Source organism: Lutjanus erythropterus, chromosome 17 (genome assembly GCF_056507025.1).
Source record: "Lutjanus erythropterus isolate fLutEry1 chromosome 17, fLutEry1.hap2, whole genome shotgun sequence".
Lineage (NCBI taxonomy): Eukaryota > Metazoa > Chordata > Actinopteri > Lutjaniformes > Lutjanidae > Lutjanus > Lutjanus erythropterus.
Window position 1 is genome coordinate 19,229,013 of NC_139333.1, and position 19,462 is coordinate 19,248,474.

A 19,462-nucleotide genomic window follows, 5' to 3' on the forward strand; every position below is an offset into this window, starting at 1 on the left:
GCCCATATTGATGTACAAACACATCCAAACAGTTTTGATGTGCAAATTAATCCATAACACAATATTTTTCATTATGACATAACAATGAAACAACAATTTAAGTAAGTGGACTATAATGCAGATAGGAGGCTAACATGGGCTAACGTCAACCAATCAGACGAAATTCTTGCTAAAGCTGGTCGGGTGCCTTTATTGTTGTTCTCTCTTCTTTCAATGAAGAAAAACTCTCCAGTTCCGATATAACTGATAGTATCACAGTATCAACGCTAACCTCTTCAGGCGCCGCCACCGTTTGTTCGAGATGCTTCCATGGACCCTTCTCGCTGTCGTCACACCTAAAACCACACCTGTAGCTGCGAGTAGTCTGTCCCAGGATGCTGACTGGCTGCTCCGCTTTTGGCGTGGACACAAATGGATAACTTAAAGCCTGGCAAGATGGATTCTCACATAATCACATGATCACATGATCGCATGATCTTGTGAATCCAGCTGCCTCACAGGGTAAATAACCATCCCCACTGCACGCAGCCATTACACAGCTCCAGGTTTAGAGACATGCCACTTCTCCATATTGATGACATAACTGCAGCACTTGGTCAAATGGTCAAACCAACAGTGTTACAACTGACCCACTGTTACAACACTCTCACCTCATCTAAAAATACTCTCTAATACAAGTGAAACCCTGAATTCAACAAGCTACTTAAGTAGAAGTCCAGAAGTATTATCATAAAAAGTAAAGCAGACCTACTCATTCTGCAGAGTGGTAATGGATCATATCATGTTTAAATGTAAAATGTAACTGTCAGAGTGAACAGTTTCATCTGAAATGTAGTACAGTAGAAGTACTAAGCAGCAGAAATGGAAATATGCAAGCAAAGTACAAGTATGTCAACATTGTACTTGAGTAAATGTTAGTTACTTTCCACCACTGGTTACTGATCTTCATATGTCCTTCTCGTGGTTGCAATGAACATCTTATTATTTCCTTTACTCCAGTAATTTTTAGCAATTGGCTGAAGTTATGGTATGTATGTCTAAAATAACTGGGCAATTGTACTTATAGGGGTGTGCAGAGTATATATTGGTTATTGATGACAACTTAATGATATTTTAATGTCTTTTATCTCTTATATTTTACAGGTATGGTTGTTATCATATTATATTATAGGTTGGAGCTCTGTGGTATCAGGTTAAACTGTTCATGTACTCCTCAAGAATCAGTTGTTTTATTTCAGTTGGAGAAAAATGGAGAAATCAGTATTTACATTTAAGCAGTTGGTTAAATATTACATCATCACAAATCACGCATTCATTGATTTGGGCTTTGCCTCGTAAAGCCTCATTTGTTCAGTGAATCCAGTCATCAATACTGCACGTGGATTATGCACCTCTAAACAGGCTAAGGGAAATCCAATATCTTTTACTTCATGATTTGATCTTTTCAGAGCAGATTGCATACATCCAGATCATATAGTTGCCTGTTCCTCATCTGGATTGTCCCCTGACACATCTGTCCCGCTCTGTGAGCTTTCTTCTGCTCCACATAATCCATCAGACCTCAGAGGAGGCAGACGTCACGTAAGATTGATATCCTTAAGAAACAAATTATCTAAAAGCAGACAATAGAATCATGTGTAGGATTATCTATATGTCCTTATCCGTGGCTTCAACACAGACAGCTCAACTGTAGAGATGCTAAATGTGGAAATCTACTTTGAGCTCATTTACCATAATTGCTGACAGTACTCTGTATTATTAAGGGGCCTCGGCGTATTGCCTTTATGAGGATTGTGACTCTCATCTGGAGGTAGCTGGAGAGCACAGGGCCTGGCTTTAAAGCTTAATACGGTACACAGTGTGCCTATACATTTTTCCACTTAAGTTTAGCATGGCTTTAACAGTGTAAGTGGTTATGTAACAACTCAACTAATTTCTTTTTCCTTCAGGCAAAATCCAAGAAAACTACTTGGAATGTTTAGGAATTATGTAAATTCATAAAACCATCACTCCAGATTGAAACATTAGGCTCTTACACCCTTAAAACTTCAAACTCATGCTGTCGTTTTGCAGCGAAAACATTAAGCTGAACCCTTTTATTGAGTAATATGTTGTCTTGTGGCAGATAGTGTGCTGCTCTTCTTCAAATCCTCTCCGGCTGAACGTATTTAGACTGCATACACAAATAAAAGGAACAGGTTGGACGGGTTTTATTTTTCTATTTTGTCAAATATCAGAGGGTGATCCGCAAGCCGTGCAGGCTGCAGCTCTGCAGGCTGGATAGTGATATCTGCTGCTACATCTCATTATGTGTTGTTCATCTAATCCTCGGGTTTGTAATTTGCTTATATGCACTCATGAAGTTTAAAGCGGGATTATGTCCCTGGCAACCAAATGTCACTTAACCGCACATTCCTCATTGGACAGCTGAGAGAAAATCCACTGCAAATCAACAATTTGGTCGATACTTACTTTTACTGATTGTTTGTAAGACAGTATTAACGTTAGAGGCCAGTGAAGGGGATGTGAATTAAGGTAAAACGTGGACTAATCTCAATAGACTCACAGAATTTGATTTTTCAACAGATTATTTTTAATCTGTCCGTGAGACGAACCTTTAATGAGACACAGTGTTGGTTTATCAGTTGTCAAAATGCTCTATTTACATATCTTTCCATTTTTATTTTTTGTGTTAGCAGGTGTTTCCAATAACATTTTGTATGTCTATAATGCATTATAACATACATATGTGTTGTGCTTATAGTGACATATGATTGTAGTTACAAGCCCTCAGACATTTATAATGCTATATAACAATGGTCAGCGTTTTCAGTATATGGCACCCATGTTTATAATGCATTATAAACAAACTTATATGTATGTATATATGTATTTTACTAATATTTATAATTACAGTTATAAGAACTCAAACATTCATAATGCTTTATAACAGTCAAAGTTTTTGATAACACTTTGTATGATGCCCATGTCTACAATGCTTTATAGACATACTTATTTTGTGCTTAGAGCGATGCATTTTAAAGTTGTAAGCACTGAACTATTCATAATGCTTTATTACAATAATCAAAGCAATGATGTATGCAGTCATGTATAATAATACTTTATAATTGCTCGTCACTCACTGACAATTTTTGTCGAGGATCATAGTGCATCATGATTCTCATAGTTGAGAGTACATTCTAACCCTTTTATAATGCATTATAATCTCTGTTATAATGCATTACATTGTGACATAAGGTGTACTTAGAGGCCAATGGGTGTCATAAATAAAGTAATGACATTCCTGAGGTATAGCTAGATATAATACATTACAAGCTGGTTATAAGTCACTATAAGTGGTCATTGTTTGTAGACTGATTGGCATTGATTATAACAATAATCATAACACATTATAAAGCATTTAATAATGACTTATACAGTCAATTATCAGTCATAGAAAGTGTTACCAAGTTTTACTCAATATAAATCTAACTAATGTTTTATTGTCTGATGACAGATTTTAGTTGCACCTTCTTGTGATGAATCTGTCAAAAAATTCAAACAAAAATCCCTTAAATTGTCATTTAAGAGAAGAAGAGAAAGCTCCAGGGGTGTGATGGGAAGTGTGAGGGCTAAGAGCCAATCAAAGGCTGACCTTCACAGCTCCCATCTCCCACTAGTACTGATGACGTGGACAGATACTATCGATCGACACGACTTCCATATACGCACATGTGCTGACATCTCCAATAAGACAGTGCATCGTCCGCATGTGTGTGTGTGTGTGATCCCAGACATCCCAGACAGGGTGCAGCATCCTGCTATCACGTCCACATGTTAATAATTAAAGCACTTTTTCTAGAAATCAGGATCAGGGAAGTGCTCTGTTTTGTCTCTAAAAGTAAAAGCCTAATGGGAGGCCCCCACTGATTTCCTTTTGACCTATATATTTCAGGAGGTATCACGGAAAACTGTCTCGGCTCAAAAGAGAAAATACACAAATACCGACATCAAATATTCATCTTTTTTTGTCCTCGGGCTGCTAGGAGCTTTTCATTTCGAGCGTGTAAGAGAAATATTGAAGCGAGAAAGGTGTAGAAGAAGAGGTGAGGCTCGTTGAAGCCATTTGTCTCCCCATCTCGGCCCCTCTGTGGCTGCACTTTGAGCCCAGTGAGCACAACATAAAGAAGATTTTAGGACATTCGTGTCTCCAATATGGACACTATTTATAGCCTTGAGAAAAGCTCTCAGTGCCATATCACTCGAGCTGCAAACACAGAGACATCACTTATGTAAGCCACATTACTCACACCTTTTAACAAAACGTGCAGCTCGTGATGCTCTGAGGATGCTGAGGAGGGGGTTTGACTCACTCGTCGTAATCCAGACCAAGGTGGTGAAAATGAGACTGGCTTTGAAATGCAAATTGCTTATTGTGCTCCGGCTCAGAGCAGAAAATCCACAGTCAGTGTTTCATGCAAAACATATGATCCCATTTCACAAAGACAATCCCGATATGCCAAAATGTTTTGGGGGGGTTTTTTTATTGAAATGAGAAGGGGCTGTTTGTAAGTCTCAGCAGACTGGGACACTCAAATACCAAAATGTTAGAATACGAAAAAAGGCATTCATTGAATTTCAGCCATCATCATGTTACATGGATGATTGCAAAGTGGAGTTAGTGCAATAGATATTCAGATCAAAGCCAAACTCTAAGTCAGCAGGCAAAACAATCACACACACAACATGACACTTCATGTGAGCAAAGAGCCCTCTGCTGGCAGCAAAACACACAGCCCAGTGAAAGACACTGAACACAAATGTAAACAAAATATTGAGAACCAAGCAATATATAGAATTACATTTCTGCAGCCATACAGACATGATTATTGATTGTTTGCAAGATAAACCACAGTGAACCATCATCTAGCTTTGAACAGTTTGCACAGCAGCCCTGACAAAAAGGCACAACATGATCTGTCTTCAGGCTTTGGCTTTTCAGCAGAAAGGCAACGCTGTCTTGTAGTAATGCACGATAATGATCAGCATGACATCGGTATTGGCTGATAAGAGCTTTAAAATTAAATATTATATCAGCCTGAAATGAACATTTCTGCTAAGATTGACAGGCTGATAAGATGACAATTTAATTAAGACCATGTGATGTGAGTCTGTCTGGTCATGTGAGAATAATCAATACTTCACTTACTTGATAGTCTAGAAATGGCAGTAATTGCACCTCATTTGACATTGTTTTCCCTGGCAAACAACTTAAAATTGGAAAAAATGAGAGAACAAAGAGAAAATGAAACAGAGAGAAAAAAAAAAAACATGCATTTTGTATCTTATTAATTATTGTCGATTGTTCAAAACACACAAAATTGGCAACCCAAGGCCAAAACAGATGGCAAAGTTGCTATTTGCAATGATTGCTCAGAGAGACTTGATGTTCTGTGCACTTATGATAAAAAAAACGTGCATATGTCGGTATCAGCATTGACAATCAGCCACAAGAACTTGGAAAACATCAGCATTTCGGACGTCAGCAAAAATCCAATATCGTGCATCCCTACTGTCTGTAAATATCGAACAATGATCGGAAAAGTCTGCATTTCAATACCAAAACAGAACAGTCTTTTAAAGCTGGTATAAAGGAGATAAAGTGAAAGGCTAATTTGCATAGATGTGCAAGCAGCAGTAAAACTCTAGTTAGCTGATATAAAGATAAACGGAGATGCCTTTTACAGATCTTCATTTCTTACATTCACAAATTACCTGGAATTTAACTGGGATGATTGAAAATGTTTTCTGTGGGAGATTCAGGTATACTTAATTTGCTAAAACCTGCATAACAATCTCACACAAATCTGTATATATTGCCCTGTACACGGTTGAAATGCTTGGCAGAGAGGTCTAATTTTTCTCAGTAACCTAGTTAATGATGCATGTTTTAAGTTAAATGCTTAATGATTCCTTGTACATTTACACTTATTGTGCATCTTTAGTTTTTCTTATTTTGTGAAATCCAAATCAAGGTTTCTTATCAATTAAGAAACAAACTGAAACGGATCTGAAGTTTAGCAGTTAGTTTTTTTTATATTTAAACAGTAGTTTATAATATTAGTAGTATAGTTTATTTCTCATTTGAACTGTATAGTTAATTTAGTAGTTAAATTGTGAAGTTAATTTCTTAGTTGGATATGATGTTTTCAGACACCCTCTTTTTGTTTTAGATAATGACAAAACCATCAACTTTAAAAATATCCATATTAATCTATATATTTACTATTTGGCAATTATCTACTACGATACAGTAGCAAAAACAAATCACGTCAAAAAAATACAAAAGTAATAATGATTGACTATTGTTATAGGAAAAGTAACTTTCACTACATGCATCAGAGGTGATATAAGGTCCTATAGTACTGTTTCAGTGTGGACGTATATTTTGTCCTTCTGGAGGGTTATGGAGGTCCTTTCCTTTTAGTCACTGCCTCCGCACAGCTTCAACAGCAGCTTCTTGTAATCTCCGGAGGTGTCACCCTGAGAAACAAAACAAGATTCGACATGAATATTTAATTATGTCACAAATGTTTCACATAAAAAGGAAAACCGACACCATTAACAGGGTGGTTAGTGGGACTTACCGAGATGTGAGTGTAGAGTGATTTCCCGTAAGTCCTCACATACTCCTGCCTGATGTCCAACATGTCGATCTCAGAGCGGGACACCATGATCCGGATGAGGGTTGTGTCCTTGGTCCCTGCTCCCTGTAAACACAATATGTCACACTTCATCGACTCAGAGTTCATTCAGGTACCTAAACCGAAAATTTCCAGACACATGAAGCCTTTAACATCACATCTAAATTGTTACTACAATATCTTGTCACTTTGTTTATTCACCAGATGTTCATATCAACTTTGATTGTAGGTTTTGATTATTTTCTTGTTAATATCAAGAATAAGGGATCAACAGAGGACCTACTTAGCTATGATTGACAAATATGACAAAGGGATCATTTCAATTCAAATATTAAAATATTTTTTGTTTCCAATCGTGTGTAGCTGAATAGCCCAGGAAAATGTCTAATTAATCATACGATTTCAAAGATACTAAAAAAAAAGAGACAATAAAGAAATTGTTGATCTTCTCACAGATGGTCTTGTTTGCTCATATAGGTCATACAGAGGCATCAGTGTTTCATTGATGCCAATTAAAATTCCTTATAAAAACTTCAAAATTAAGTATTTTCCAAACTTTCAAGACTGTGTGCGAACTCTGTTGTCTGCAGCAGTGAAATATCTGCCTCAGTTTGTTTTTGATCATAAAAGTATAATAAAAAATGCGACAATAAACAACCGGCGTACCTGCATGGCCTTGTGGAGCCGCTCCGCAAAGTAGGCAGGGGTGTTCTTGATGCATTTCACTAGGAGGAAGGAGCAGACGTAAACAGATTAGTCTTGTATGAGTCTTGCTTGAGGCTCACAACTTCAGAAACTAACTTGCATTCAAATTTAATGCAGCGGAATAAGAAACACACTGGAGAAAGAGAGGTGGCTGTACTGTAAATCATTTGGGTTTTTTTTATTGCCAATGTCAAAACATTTTGTTCTTCTGTAATTTCTGCCGTTTTTAATTTGTGCAAAAAACAATTTTGCACTACTCTAACTACACTTTTTCATCCAATCTTCACTACATATAAGATGTAACATATTTGGTTGAAACCCAACATGTATTTTAAGATATTCTGCACTGGTTTCCTGTGATTGGCGGCCTGCTTGGGGTGGCTGTTACTCTGTGGGTTTCAGTCTGACCCAGTTCATTTTACAAGGCCCGCAATCACTGATCAATCATCAAGTAATAAAAAGGTATTTAGGTCAAACAACAGCAGCCTGTTTGCATCTGCGGGATATTTTTAGTCCTTCCAGGAAGCCCTCTGGAAACAAACATCTTGACGAATGACTTCAGTATATACTTAACGCTTCAACATGTTTTTGGAAAGCCACTTCAGTTACGTTGAGGTTCGGAAAATAAAAGAAAGAGACCCAAAGAACGTACCCACAGCCACCATGCCAGACTCCACGTTGCCAGACATTTCCCTGCAGATGCTCTTCTCAATGTCTCGCCCACACATCTGCTGGTACTCCTGGAAGACTAATAAAGACACGAATCACAGGTGAGATAATCATAATATTTGAAAATACGTGTAGGTGTACTAAAAAGGTCAACACGTGTGGTTATAATGAAGGTGAACTTCATGAAATGGAGGAAGAAAATAATCTTGTGGAGGTACAACTTGTTGAATTTACACACCTGCACGAAGGTGAGGCTTGCTGCGAGCACACAGGATGGCATTGAACTGAGACTCATCAGTTCCGACTTTATTTTCTCCAGCAGCGTACAGTTTCTGTTGCCCATGCAGACACACACACACAAAAAAATCAACACAAACAGGCTTGATAATTACTTTCCATAAATGTTATACACACCAAACCAACTTCATGCCGTTACCTGAGCATCCTGTTTGGCCAGGGAGATGTCAACAGTCTCCCTTTCGTCACGATTTCCCTACATAGAGTAAGACATGCTTTGCTCATTACGCAAACGTTACGTGGGTGGATACACTGGCAATATTTCAAGTTGACAGGAGTTGAAATTTCTTGTATGAATCAGGTGTAAAACATGCAGCAGTTACCTGAGAGAGGGAGACCAGGAGTCTGCGGAAGTGACCAGAGGTGTCGCTGATGATGGCGTCCTCCAGGCTCTTCCCGTACTCTGGAAGGAAGGCGTTGGTTTTTAGGAAAATACTTTAATTTGCATAACATTTGCATCTGGTTAAGACACCACTTTTTCACAATAGCTTGTCCAAGTAGAAACGAAAGGGTAGTCAAAATAAAAACATAAAACACTAAAAAACACCAGAGTGACTAATACTAGACCACTTGCAATTTGAAAATTGATGAAGCAAGACCCTATGTTGTATACTGAATAATCACACTGGGAATACATAAAATGTAAACTCAAATTCATATGGCCAAATTATTTTTTAATATAACAATATTCTGAATTTGATATAGGTCATGTAAACAGCATATTCTGCATTTAGCATTTTGTGATTAAGCCATGTGGGATATTATTACTCAGGTTGTAGGAGAATTCTTTGGACATGTACACAGCGCATTCAGAATATGAGCCTCAACTGTGGTTTCTACCACAGTCTGCAAGGCTGGGATAGAAAAACCTGCGCAAAAGAAAAGCCCACATTTCTGGTTAGAAGGAGAAACTCTTGCTACTACTTTTAAACATCACAAAAGACTTGGATAGCAACAGGTTCTGGATATGTACAAATTTCACATCAACCTTTTAAAGAAGGCTGTTGAATGAATGAAAGAGTTTTTTATTTTTTTGCAAAGAAATTAAATGGCTCAAGCGGCTTCAGCTTTTCCCCTTCTCTGTAACTGGAGTATTGGAGCACAGCTGCATGTAAACAGGAATATTAGTAGAATATTCATTTCATTAACCATGTAAACAGCTTAGTATGAAGATTGTCTTTTTTTGGAATTAGGACAAAAATTGGAATACTGTGTGCATCTAAATGTAGTGACAGTTTTAATGATACAAAATAATCCTGTTCTGTTTATTTTCATGAAATGAAAAATAATTTTAAAAATATACAGGGTTATTTCACTTCCTCATTATATTAAATCAGATGTTTTGTGCTATAGACAAGCAATGTTTTGTGATAGTATTTTACAGGACAATTTAAAAGACAAAAAGTTGGCAATAGACTTGGCATCCCATATAACCTGGCTGAGCCAACATAAAGTATTACTCAAACAATGACTAGACAAATGATTTCAGTTTCAATTAAAGCTGTTTAATTTTTCAAGCCAGTGCAACCTCCCGGCATACTGTCACCTTTTGGATTAACAGGTGACAATATGCCGGGAGGATGCACTGGCACAGCGGGTTCCATCAGGGGACACACGTCAACAAAGACTGACAGACAACATGAAGCACAGCCACATGTGCAGAGTGGCAAGTCAGGCCCGAGTGGAGTCGTCTTCATTTTGCGTGAAAGGCAAAAGCAACTGGGCTCTGCAACTTACGTCACTGCTTTATATGAAAAGCAAACTTATCAGTCAGATAATTAAGTAACGCAATTAGAATTTCAAGCATCATCATCATCCAAACCATGAAAACACTAAAACTTTCAGCATTTCTAAGGATTTAGTATCCATTATTTAGTATCAAGGATATAACTTATATTAAGGATCCAGCACCTGTAAGAACCCTGGTATTGAAAACATTCTAATTTACTGCCATGATTTTATGCAAAAAAAATAAAGACATGACATGAAAAGATGCTCAAAACTCACCAGCTTTGTAGATTCTGGTGATTTCATTAATCTCTGCATTGGAGCGTGAGGAAAGAATCTCAATCAGACAGGCTTCATCAGTTCCTGCACCCTGAAAAAAAGAGAACACAGAAAAGCCTTATTAAAACATTCAAAGACACACCTGCTTCATAGAGGAAAAAAGGTCAACATTCATTGGTCATGAGCCATGACTCAAGCAAGTCTCAACTCTGCCTTTCACTTGCACTTAGAGGATTTTTTTTGCTCTATTATCCTTAAACATGATGAGTCACACAATGTGGTTTTGAGCACAAAACCAAAATTGAAGCATTTGCTGAGACAACAACTCGAGCTTCCAACCTTTATAGCCTCTCTGAGTTGAGATGCATCAAAGTGTGAAGGGCTCATCATCATAGAGAGAACCAGCTTCTCAAAGTTTCCAGTGAGCTCAGACTTCAGATCATGAACTAAATCCTGAGAGAGAAAAAAAAAACAAAACCAAAAAGAGGGCATGAGTGCAAAGTCAGCCTAAATACATACAGGGTCAATTAGAAGCAACAAATCACTGTGGAAGTCAGTTTCTGCAAATGTGGTGGAAAAAAAAACTTATCAGTCTTTATAATGAGAAAGTTAGTATCTCAAAGTAATGACTTACTTGTGGCAAAAATAATGACTCAGATTCTAGTTAATTATTTTGAGAATGTTTCTCATTACTCTGAGATAGGAACTCAATATTTTGAAAAAGCTTCTTGTTATATATAAGAAAGTTTTCCAAAATTTTGAGATACTACTAATTCAATATCTTGAGATGGTAAATCATTACTGTGTTTTCATCATGCTGGCAGAAATCGGTTTCCACAGATTACAGAATGACTTTTAACTGTACGCAAAATGAAAAATCTGTGACAAAATATTAGAAAAACGTACCTTCCCGTAAGTTGTTTTATAGGCTGCTACCATTGGAACCCTCTGCTTGTTGGTACGACTTCCCAGAAGTTCAATAATGGCTTTTTCATCAGTGCCTGTTCAAAATATTTATTATTTGATTATTGTTTTGTTCATCTTGGGTTCAGCATATTCAAGTAAATGCCATATACTGACCAAAACCCTTCATAGCTCTACGAAGAACTTCAACGTCCCTCAGTGGATCAGCCCCCGGAAAGTCTTTAATAGAACCCCTGTAACCTTTCTACAAATAAAAAAAAAGCATTAGAAGGAATACAAAGGTGTGCGTGCATTGGAATGTAGTTTCTAGCAAGTCCTAGCATGATGACAAGCATGTCTTACAGAAATGGCGGGTGCCTGAGGCTGGGACGGAGCTCCACTTCCAGGCATTGAGGGGTTAGCTGCGGGGGCTCCGGGGTAATTTGGCATTTGCTGGCCTGGTGCGGGACCCCCTGGGTATCCCTGCTGAGCTCCACCTGGCTGCAAACAGAGGACAGCTGTACATAAGTGTTAAGTCCATGGTGACAAACTTCATATGGAGCAAGCAGGACTTGTGAAGATAAGGTGATTTAAGCAAACAGGAGATTTAGCTTAAGTCAGTCCATATGTTGTAAGTGCAGAGGTGAGGACAGAGAAAAGGATTCATGTACCGCTCCAAAGCCGCCTGGTGCTGCACCCCAGCCTCCAGCTGCAAAGAAAATATTGACATAACACTCAAAACACAACACATTTTAAACACAAAATTGTTTTTTTAATACAACCCCAGTTCCAAAAAAAGATGGGACATTGTGATAAACGTAAATAAAAACAGAACAATTTGTGAATACTTTTCAATGTGTCTTCGACTGAAAACAGTACAAAGACAAGATATTTAATGTTCAAACTGATTAACTATCGATTTTTGTAAATATACCTTTACTCTGAATTTGATACAACAACATACTGAAATACATTCAAGAAAAAGTTGGAACAGGGTCAGCAAAAGACTAAGAAAGTTGTGAAATCTTTAAGTTTAAATAAAACTTGTTTGGAACATTAAAATGTAAACAGGTTGAGTGGTGATAGCATCATTATAGGGGAGTAAAGGGGCATCTTAAAAACAATGTTTCCCAACACAAAGAAAAATTTAACAACCTCTATAACGTATAATATAATTAAAAGAGTCCACAATCGTTTTTGGAAATCATCGAGTCGAACCCTCCAAGCTAAAGAGGAAGAGGACCATTCAGACTGCTACTGGTATCAACTTCCGCATCAAATTCAGAATGAATATTTAGAAAAAACAATGAAGTTTATCAGTTCAAACATTAAATATATTTTTTCTTTGTCTTGTATTCAGGTGAATATAGGTTGAAAAGCAAATCATTACATTCTGTTTTAATTTACATTTTATACAACATCGTGCCTTTTTTGGAAATGGGGCTGTACATGGTAGCATTTGGCTGCATTTATTAATATTTTGGGGAGAGGGGTGCTCAGGAGAGAAATGTATATCTTAGAGCCTCACCTGCTGGGGGCATGGAGGGATAACCTCCTGCTCCAGGCTGTGGTTGTTGGTATCCTCCTGACTGTGGAGGGAAGCCTCCAGCTGGAGCAGGGTAGCCACCAGCCTGGGGAGGGAAGCCCCCTGCTGCTGGTGGGTAACCGCCCGCCGCAGGAGGGTAACCCCCTGCTGCGGGAGGGTAGCCGCCGGCCTGGGGTGGGAATCCGCCTTGCTGTGGGGGGTAGCCTCCTGCCGCAGGAGGGTAGCCGCCTGCTGCTGGTGGGTAGCCACCTTGCGCTGGAGGGTAGCCACCTGCTTGGGGTGGATATGCCCCCGGCTGAGGTGGGTAGCCCCCTGACTGTGGTGGGTATGACCCGGACTGAGGAGGGTATCCTGGGTAGCTCATCTTCAGAACCTGGAGGTGACATGAAGTTGTGGCTTGTTAATGTGATGTATGCGGACCATCGTATGGCTCTTTTTGACCACAGGACCTTTTCCTTTCCATTCAGACTGTAAACAAACAGTGACTGTTTTTGTCTCACAGAGTGTGTCCTTCAGTTTTCTGATTTGTCTGTCTAATATCCATAGTTCTTCAGATGTGTTAGCACAAACAAGAAATGTGTAAGAGGGACTTTAAAGGTTCTATATGGACAAATTAGCTACCTGAAAGGGTATATCGCTAGAAAGTTAAGCTGCTGTTGGCTAGTTACTTAAGTTGGCCATGCAGCTAGCTGACCTATTAAATGACTCCGCCCAGACTGGAAGCTTAGTGCATATCGGGAGAGGTTTGGACTGCCGTGAGGAGGCAGCAGAGTCACAGCTGGGGAGCAGGCAACAGAACCAGGCTAAGCAGACTCCCAGTGAACAGCCTCCGAGACCAACAGAGGCCAGTTTGAAGACAGAAAATACAGTATTAAGGTGATTCACGACAGCTCTGAACAGAACTCCAAGGGTGACAAAAACATGGTGGATTCAGGCAGGAACAGGTTAGGTGTGAAGCGGAAAGGAGCGTTAGGGAGGTCAAGCATCAGTCAGCGAATTCCTCTGGAGGGGTCAGCCCCAGGGTGTCAGGAGCCAAACCTGCCATGAAAACCACCTCTGTGTTGTTGGACTGACGGCAGACTGGACACTATTGTGAGTGGTAGTGGTAGCATAACAAGACAGGAAGGGCCAAAGCTAGGTGGTTAGCATTTTAACTTCAGCAGATATCTCTGCAACATAACTAAACAAACAAAACTGTTATTTTAGATCATTTTTGATCAGTTTTACAGTGAAATTCTTACATATAGCATCTTTAAGTACCTGCTTTACTTCCTGAAGTAATTAACCTGCTATTTGGTCAGAATAAGTTAGTTTAAGTTGTCTTTCTATGAATTTATAAAACAAAGTTAATGCAACCTGGGAACTATCCAATTTCAGCAAAAATAGCAATAATAATTAATTTAAAATAACAATCATCAGTATGGAATTTTTAAACAGTGCTCTAAAAATAGCACAGACTGATACCCAACCCCTCACCCTGCGCCCGTTTGGTATCGCCCTTACAAAACACTCTGTATTGCCACCCACAACTTCTGTAAGTTAATGAATAAGCTACAACTTAAGACGAGGACCTCATTTGGGACTTTCACTGGCTGCACATCACAGGATGTTTGACAACATCTCCATTACGATAAGAGGAACTCACCACTTCCATATATCCCCAACATATAATCTAAAGATAAGAGTCTGCTCATTGTTTTTGTTTTTTGAGTTTTCCTTCCCCTTTCTCCAAAGCAATGATTGCGTAATGCAAACTAGCGAGGGAATCTTTTCAGTCACATATTAGGAATCCCCATTTCATAACAGCCTTTTGGTGTGGTCCCATCCTCTTGAAGAGTTGTTCTTGGACTTACACAGCTGTTTCTGCGTCTGTGTCATCCCATAAGAAAGCAAAATACTTATTACAGCTGCAGGTCTTTCAGCTGTAACGAGCAATAATTAAGCACACTGTAATTTCACCGTTTACGTGCACACAAGAAACCAGCTACTGGGAGATTTTTTTTTTGTTTTGACAACATGTCATATACAGACTCTGCAGTGGGAGAGAAGAATATTTCCTTATAGTGCACCTGGATGTTACACTGTTTGACTCTATAAACTCACTCTTATTTAGTGTGATTTACAGGCAAGCAAAAACACTTTTGGATAAGAATTCGAGTTATATAAAGCTATAGTGTTAGCAAAAGTTTAGATTTGATTCATCTGAATTCAAAAATGCACCATTGGGTTCTTTAAGCGGAAATAAACATACCGTGTCAGTAAGAGTTAGAGGTGACTTCTTGAAGGGCGTTTGTTGACAGAACATAGCGTTATAGGCAAAGATATTGGTGAAAGTTCAGTTTCAGTGCCCTGTTATCATTCTGGACAATAAAGTCATGTTATGTGGTGTTTACTCTCTGTATGCATTTGCTCATGTTTTACAAAAGGTTTACCTTACGCCAGGCCATACAACAATGATAGCAGGGCTGTGTACATATCACGATACAGAGGTTCCGATTAATTTCACTGCAATACTGTACACATGATGATATAATGCCATTTATTTGAACTGTCATTGTGCAAAGAACACACCACCTGATGCATAAAATCAGAGTTTAAATAAAGTTTACTTTCTGATTCAATCAGAAGAGTCAACACGCTGTCTAGCAGTCAGGGGTTTAATACAGAATGAACCACTGCCACAAATCGTTGCATATATCATGACACAGTGTTTTGAAAATCAATACAGTATGACAAAACAGAATACTGCGATACCCAAGTGTGCTGATATTTTCTGACACACACAATGATAGCAATCGTATCACATCCATACAGGGTTAGTAGTATGCAGCTGTTCAAAAATTGTAATAACGCGTTCTTAAAATATTGATTGATATCTGTACTGAAAAGTTCAGGTATTGGAATCGGTATTGGGAGGGGAAAAATGGTATCATAGCATCTGACAGTTTAGTATTCTGTTTGCTGCACTAGCAGCAAAATAGATAAATACATAAGTACAAATAATTCAAATACCTTTATATAATGCCCATCACAGACTTCTTGATGTCTGAAATAAATTGCTATCCAGCAGATTGCTACCTGTAGAACTACAATGATTTATCAATTATTGAATTAATCATTGATCAGTTATTTTAATAATCAATTAATCTGTTTGAGTTTTAAAAAAAAATCTTTGATTCCACTTTCATTATGAAAGTAAAATGAATATCTTTGGTTTGCGGGCAAAACAAGACAATTTCAGGAAGTCACTTTGAGCTTTGAGAAACTCTGATTGACATTTGTAAATAGAAAGTAACAGACAGATGAACTGATAACAATCGTTTTCAGTTGCCCTTATTATTTTGTCTATAATTTTTACGGTGATTACTATGTGCCAATTTTCAGCCGTGCTCACTTTTACGAAGAGCACTTGAAAGCAGCAAACTCACGTAATCGGACAAACCCAAACATCAGAGGCCCGTATTTTCTCGTCAACTACACCAGCGATAAAAACTTTACAGCGCTAATATATGGATCAACAACAATAAAACGTAATGCCAGTATTTAAAACCATATGATTTCAAGCATTTCTAATGCTTAATTTGACGCCACCATATCTTTAAATGTCCACGAGCTTGCATGATCCCGCGGTCCCTTAACGTTACATAACACTCTCGGAGGAAGTTAAACCTCACTGTTTAGCATTTTAGCACCCAGTCTGAACACACGTATTACTACATTAAAAAGAAACGAGTTAAAATGATCAGGTGGACATTTTAAGGGTTTTAACAAGGGTAAAGTTGGGCCACGTTCCCGTTAAGCAGCTCTTTAACCAACCGGGCCGCGTCCGTTTAATTGGGCGAGGCTAATTTCCTACATTCCTCAGTCAGGACAGCAAGCTCATCAAACTAACGTTACTTTGATGCAACTTCGCTGACGCCCGTAACACAGCGCACCACTAACATGTTTCTGCTTTTGTGGACTAAAACAGAAGCATTGGGGCTACTTACTTGTTTGATGTAGGTTTCAGATTCAGGAAGAGCCGAGCAGAGGGCTGCACACAGTAAAATATCCTGGAGGTGGGTGGGTCCTCAGCGTTGTTTCCGTCCTGCAGTAATAACCTTTGCTCGGCTGTTATCCACAGTCAGAGGACACAGGCTGATGTTGACTCAGTGCTGTGTCATTTTCACACGGGACACTGGAATATTTGTCTACATGTGATTGGATTTATTTCTATGGTGATACAACAAAACAGCATTGTTATTGCGCAGTTTTGCTTAACATAAAGTATTTTGTGAAAACTTCACGTCTTTGTGTTCTGTGAGGGGACTAAGTGTCATCAGGAGCCACTATTTCAAACATCTTAATCAGAATTTTCCGGGTAGGATTGAATCTCAGAATTTGGGCATTTCAAATGATCCTGTAAAATTGGGATACGGATTTGTTGATCCAATCCTACCCATAATCCAGATCAAATGTCAAATATTTCAAAACTCCATGGCGGAAACTTGGATAGTTTCACTGCTAAAAGTCAGGATTTTCCTGATCGCACTGGGAATGTGAATTCAGCATGGATTCAAGCCGGCACTCAGCCTGCGAATTTGCTGAAAATACATGTCACAGTATGATTACTGCAAATCTAACAACAGAACTGTAATTGTTATTACAGTAACAACCAGCATGCTGTATTTTTGTCCATCACAACACTAATTCAGCTACTGTAAAACACATTACTGTATTAATTTTAATACTATAAACTGTTGAACAATTACATAATATAAAATGAAGAAATTTTAATGAATTCATACAGGTTTTAACACACAATACCCCTGGGTAATTTTTCAGAATAAACAATTTCATGAATTATTTGCGAGGCAAGAATTAAACCATCTTTAAACAAACTAATGCCGTCAGTTTAAATTTCAAACGATATGACAAAGGCCTCAAATCTAAGTCAGTCCAGTTCCATGTAATTCAGTTCAATTCATGAGGTAACACATAAACTCCACTCCGGGATTTCCCGCTAATGCAAACCAAAGTAAAAACACGGAAGTATATCCAATAAGAGAACCCCAGACCCACGAAAGATCTCGCGAGAGTGATCATTTTTAATATAAATCATAGTTGTACCACAACCCTAACCCAGCGTTTTCTGTACTTAAACCTATCATATTTATTGACCCATAGCGTCCTCACATTTAAAACGAAATAAGGTTATACAAAGTGAAGACGCGCACAAATCTCGCGAGAGCTCCACAAATAAAGGGTTCGATTTTAAACTTGACAATAGTTCAGTCCACTCTCAAGCAGAAAATCAAACCCCAAAAGTTTGTGAAAGAACGAAAATAACAAAAAAGGCAATAATCCATGCACTAATTGCTTTAAATTAAATGTTTAGTTAAGGGAGAAATCTGTAATAAATCATAATTGACCATGATATGTCATCAGATATAATCTGATTAGAGATTCTGTGCTGGAATAACAGTTTTGTTTGCCAGATGGTTTGCGATAACATCCAGGCCACAATTTATGGCATTTCAGATGTGCTGTGCAAGTGCGCCTGACATTTGAGAATTGTGTTTCAGTATCATCAAAAAAACACTAGATGGCAGCAGTCTACTTGTGGTCAAGGCATGCGTGACAGTCAGCTGGCCTTACTGTGAGTTTACCTTTAAAAAAAAACTAGCTGACAGTTTGTGAATGCATCCTCTGTGGGTAGTTTATGGTCGGTCTACTGAAAAACTTCAAAAAGACTTATAAACTTATTTTTATCCTTTATTTTATTGCTGGGTGTGTTGGATCTTAAATCTAATGAGGGAAACATCAGTTTATTTCTCCCTTTACTGAGTCACTGCAATTAACAACAACAAAACCTTCATAGCATTACATTGTACTATTATTATTATTATATATTAACCTCTTTTTGGCAACATGACTATAATACATAACAAATGAAACAAACACAACAAAGACAACAAATATAAAGTAGTCTACTGACTTTTAATCAGGAAGTAAAACAATGTTTTTGGTGAATATTTATTGATAAATATTCACAAAAAAGGAATCATGTAGGTCTAGCGAGTCTATAAAGCTATCATTTTCACTTTTTCTTTTCCATTATAACTCCTAGTTTTAGATTATAATACTGTACAATGAGGGTCCCTCCTCTCATAAATACTGTAGCTAAAAGTACAAAAAGGTAAGCAGAAATATGCAAATTCATGTTTTCTTTTTCAATTTCTTTATTAACATCATTTCACAAAACAGATTTAGTGTGCAGGGGACAGCATACAAAAAGAGCAGACGAAACATAGGAGCCAGGGATAATTTATATTACACACAAAACATCTGGGCTGCACCAACAAAGATTAGACAAATTTTTAAACCAGATTAAATCAATGTTCGATTTTAAACTGTGTGCACCAAACTTTTAGACTATTTTCAAATTAAGAACGATTAAATTTAAGCTTCTCTTTAAATCTGTTTAGTTTTTTTTACTCTAAAACTGATAATTATAATCCTTTAAATTTGATTTACAATTTAGGAGGATTAACTTTTAAAATAGTTGCCCATTTACATTGACTGGGCAATAATTATTTACTGAACAGTCATTAGGAGGCTAACTAACCAACTTTTTAGCTAGCTAACTTTT

General features: G+C 37.9%; 1 protein-coding gene across 1 annotated transcript; it reads right to left on the bottom strand.

The window, feature by feature from the left end:
• Positions 1-6,071: 6,071 nt before the first annotated feature.
• anxa11b (annexin A11b) lies at positions 6,072-13,203 on the bottom strand. The gene is made up of 14 exons (XM_084740277.1): positions 12,814-13,203; positions 11,957-11,994; positions 11,649-11,786; positions 11,463-11,550; positions 11,289-11,383; positions 10,722-10,835; positions 10,383-10,473; positions 8,699-8,778; positions 8,515-8,571; positions 8,317-8,410; positions 8,062-8,157; positions 7,371-7,429; positions 6,648-6,770; positions 6,072-6,543 (listed from the first exon to the last, which is right to left on the bottom strand). Exons 1-14 carry the CDS (start codon positions 13,193-13,195, stop codon positions 6,484-6,486), a joined length of 1,515 nt encoding a protein of 504 aa, XP_084596403.1. The 5' UTR covers positions 13,196-13,203; the 3' UTR covers positions 6,072-6,483.
• Between the last annotated feature and the right edge of the window lie 6,259 nt (positions 13,204-19,462).